The sequence below is a fragment of the Limulus polyphemus genome, unplaced genomic scaffold (genome assembly GCF_000517525.1).
Source record: "Limulus polyphemus unplaced genomic scaffold, Limulus_polyphemus-2.1.2 Scaffold6106, whole genome shotgun sequence".
NCBI lineage: Eukaryota > Metazoa > Arthropoda > Merostomata > Xiphosura > Limulidae > Limulus > Limulus polyphemus.
The window spans coordinates 52973-55983 of record NW_013671716.1 but is presented as its reverse complement, the minus strand read 5'-3'; the positions used below and the strand labels follow the sequence as shown (position 1 = coordinate 55983).

At 33.0% G+C, this 3011-nt stretch overlaps 1 protein-coding gene across 1 annotated transcript in view; it reads left to right on the top strand.

The window, feature by feature from the left end:
* Positions 1–3011, top strand: part of LOC106473354 (voltage-dependent calcium channel subunit alpha-2/delta-3-like) — a 41901-nt gene that overhangs the window by 6179 nt on the left and 32711 nt on the right. Inside the window, exons 8-11 of the mRNA XM_022401799.1 lie at positions 309–387; positions 758–807; positions 2164–2247; positions 2518–2712. Of these exons, the coding sequence (XP_022257507.1) occupies positions 309–387; positions 758–807; positions 2164–2247; positions 2518–2712 (408 nt within the window). The remainder of the gene's footprint in view (positions 1–308; positions 388–757; positions 808–2163; positions 2248–2517; positions 2713–3011) is intronic.

The following is a 3011-nucleotide window of genomic DNA, read 5'->3' as shown; positions in this document are numbered from 1 at the left end:
GAAAATAAGCGTATCGGTAAAGTTATATTCAGAAAGAATAAACCAGTTTTATTAAGTAAGGACTTGTGTCGCTAAAGTTTCGTCGGAACGAAGTTACGGAAAATCAATTAACGACTGGAGGCGTAACAATATCTTGCTTTCTGTGTTTAAACGGAGTTAGCAAAAATTTTGTGTTAAATTCCCTGTACATAAATTCGTTAAAAACCTTGTTGACTGGGGTTAATGTTATGAGCCGGTGTAAACTCTATGAAAAACTTGTTAGACTTAATCATACCCTTTAATACCAGTATTTTATCTGCTAATTCAAGGTGCGTGTGTTCACTTACCTGATTGGTAGAGAGGTGACTGATATACGAGAAGTTAATTGGATGGCCTGTGCTAACAGGGGTGAGTATGATACTTATTCTTCACACTTGTTTTACCTCATTTCCTTGACGGTTAACGTTTTCTTGCCTCAACTTCGTAGTTATTAATATAGAACCACAAATGTGTGTATTTAAAGTAATATTTCCCAGACAGAAAAGTATCTTTTATTACTTGTAGACGAATAAAAACAGGATTCTATTGTTGACAGGTGAATATAAGATTTTATTAATTTGTAACAAATAAACAAAAGAAACAAACAAACGCATTTTTGAGAGGTAGAAATAACGTTTATCTATTGACGTAGAAATGGAAAATGTTCTGGATCAATATCGTAGTTCAGCTTTCTGTTGGTATTTTACAAATCCTTGATTACGTTTTTTCTCTGTTAAAGGGTACTACACTCACGTGGCGACGTTAGCTGAAGTGAGGGAACAAGTCGAGGTAAGTGGCTTTAATTGTTTACCTTCTTCTTTACAGTGAACAAAACACATTGTTATGATAACAAATCTGAAACCTTCCTATTAACCTGAGCTAGTTATTGAAAACTCTTGACTACTGTTTTATTACTAATTCAAATATATTGTTTATAAAATGTACTGGATCGAAATTCAGATATATTCAAATACATATTGTTCTATAAATTAAGACTTTCATGAATTTTGTAAAAATCAAACTGGTATTTAAAGAACGGGTGCCCATTTCATGATGTACAATAATCATCATGATGTACATTAATCTTCATGAAGTAACAGAATGTACATTAATCATCATGATGTAAACATGACGTACATTAAACATCATGATGTACATTAATCATCATGATGTACATTAATCATCTAACATCATGATGTAACATGATGTACATTAATCATCATGATGTAACATGGTGTACATCTAACATCATGATGTACATTAATCATCTAACATCATGATGTACATTAATCATCATGATGTAAACATGACGTACATTAATCATCATGATGTAAACATGACGTACATTAAACATCATGATGTACATTAATCATCATGATGTAACATGGTGTACATTAATCATCATGAAGTAATATGATGTACATTAATCATCATGATGTAACATGATGTGCATTAATCATCGTGATGTAACCTGGTGTACATTAATCATCATGATGTAACATGGTGTACACTAATCATCATGATGTAACATGATATACATTAATCATCGTGATGTAACGAGATGTACATTAATCATCATGAAGTAACATGGTGTACACTAATCATCATGATGTACATTAATCATCATGAAGTAACATGGTGTACACTAATCATCATGATGTACATTAATCATCATGAAGTAACATGGTGTACACTAATCATCGTGATGTACATTAATAATCATGATGTAACATGATTTATATTAATCATCATGATGTAACGTGATGTACATTAATCATCGTGATGTAACGTGATGTACATTAATCATCATGATGTAACGTGATGTACATTAATCATCATGATGTAACGTGATGTACATTAATCATCATGATGTAATATGATGTACATTAATCATCATGATGTAATATGATGTACATTAATCATCATGATGTAACATGATGTACATTAATCATCTAACGTCAAGAAGAAACAGTCAGATTGTATAAGAGCAATAAGCTCTAAGTACATGACCAGCACTTTTCAATGCCTTTTTTGTTCTCGAAAACCACTTTGAACTTCAGAAATTAATATAGTTTTACTTATTAACCTGTTATTATATAGCAGTTGTTACTTATTTCTGTAGCGTTAAATATTGACTTATTACAGAAATACATCCCTGTAATGAGTCGTCCCATTGGACTCTCTAACCAGCATCCAGTCACCTGGACTCCAGTCTCTGCTCCTCCCTCAGTAAGTTATTTATATTAACCATCACCAAAGTTCTGTACTCAGAGTATTTTCATATAATGCTGGAAATGTTTTAGACATAATAAATCTTGCTATTTAACCTCAGAATCTCAGTCAATCTGTGATTGGATATTTTTTTGCCATTTCTAATTAATTATTTAATTTAATTCTACACGTTTTTTCTATGTGGAAGCTAGTGTGAAAATTATATTTCTGTGAATTGTTATAAAAGTCCAGTAGAAAGTTTGATAGATGTTTTTTATGATGTCATAGAGTCCCCTGCTGTCCAACTGGCTGTGGGAAGAAAGGGAACAGGCAAAAATAAAGAAGCTGCGGCTACGACAACGAGAACAGAGACAGATGGAAGTTGGAGAGATGGACATGGTACGGGATGGAGAAATCATCGGAGAAGAAATTCATCAGATACCTTCGACGATAGAAATCATCTTAAAACCCAAGAAGAGCAAGGTTGGTGACAAAGAACTTATTAGTACATGGTTAGAACCTGTTGGTATTGTACCTTGTAGATGGTTAGAACCTATTGGTATTGTACCTTGTGGATGGTTAGAACCTGTTGGTATTGTACCTACTAGATGGTTAGAACCTGTTGGTATCGTATCTTGTAGATGGTTAGAACCTGTTGATATTGTACCTTGTAGATGGTTAGAACCTGTTGGTATCGTACCTTGTAGATGGTTAGAACCTGTTGGTATCGTACCTTGTAGATGGTTAGAATCTGTTGGTATCGTACCTTGTAGATGGTTAGA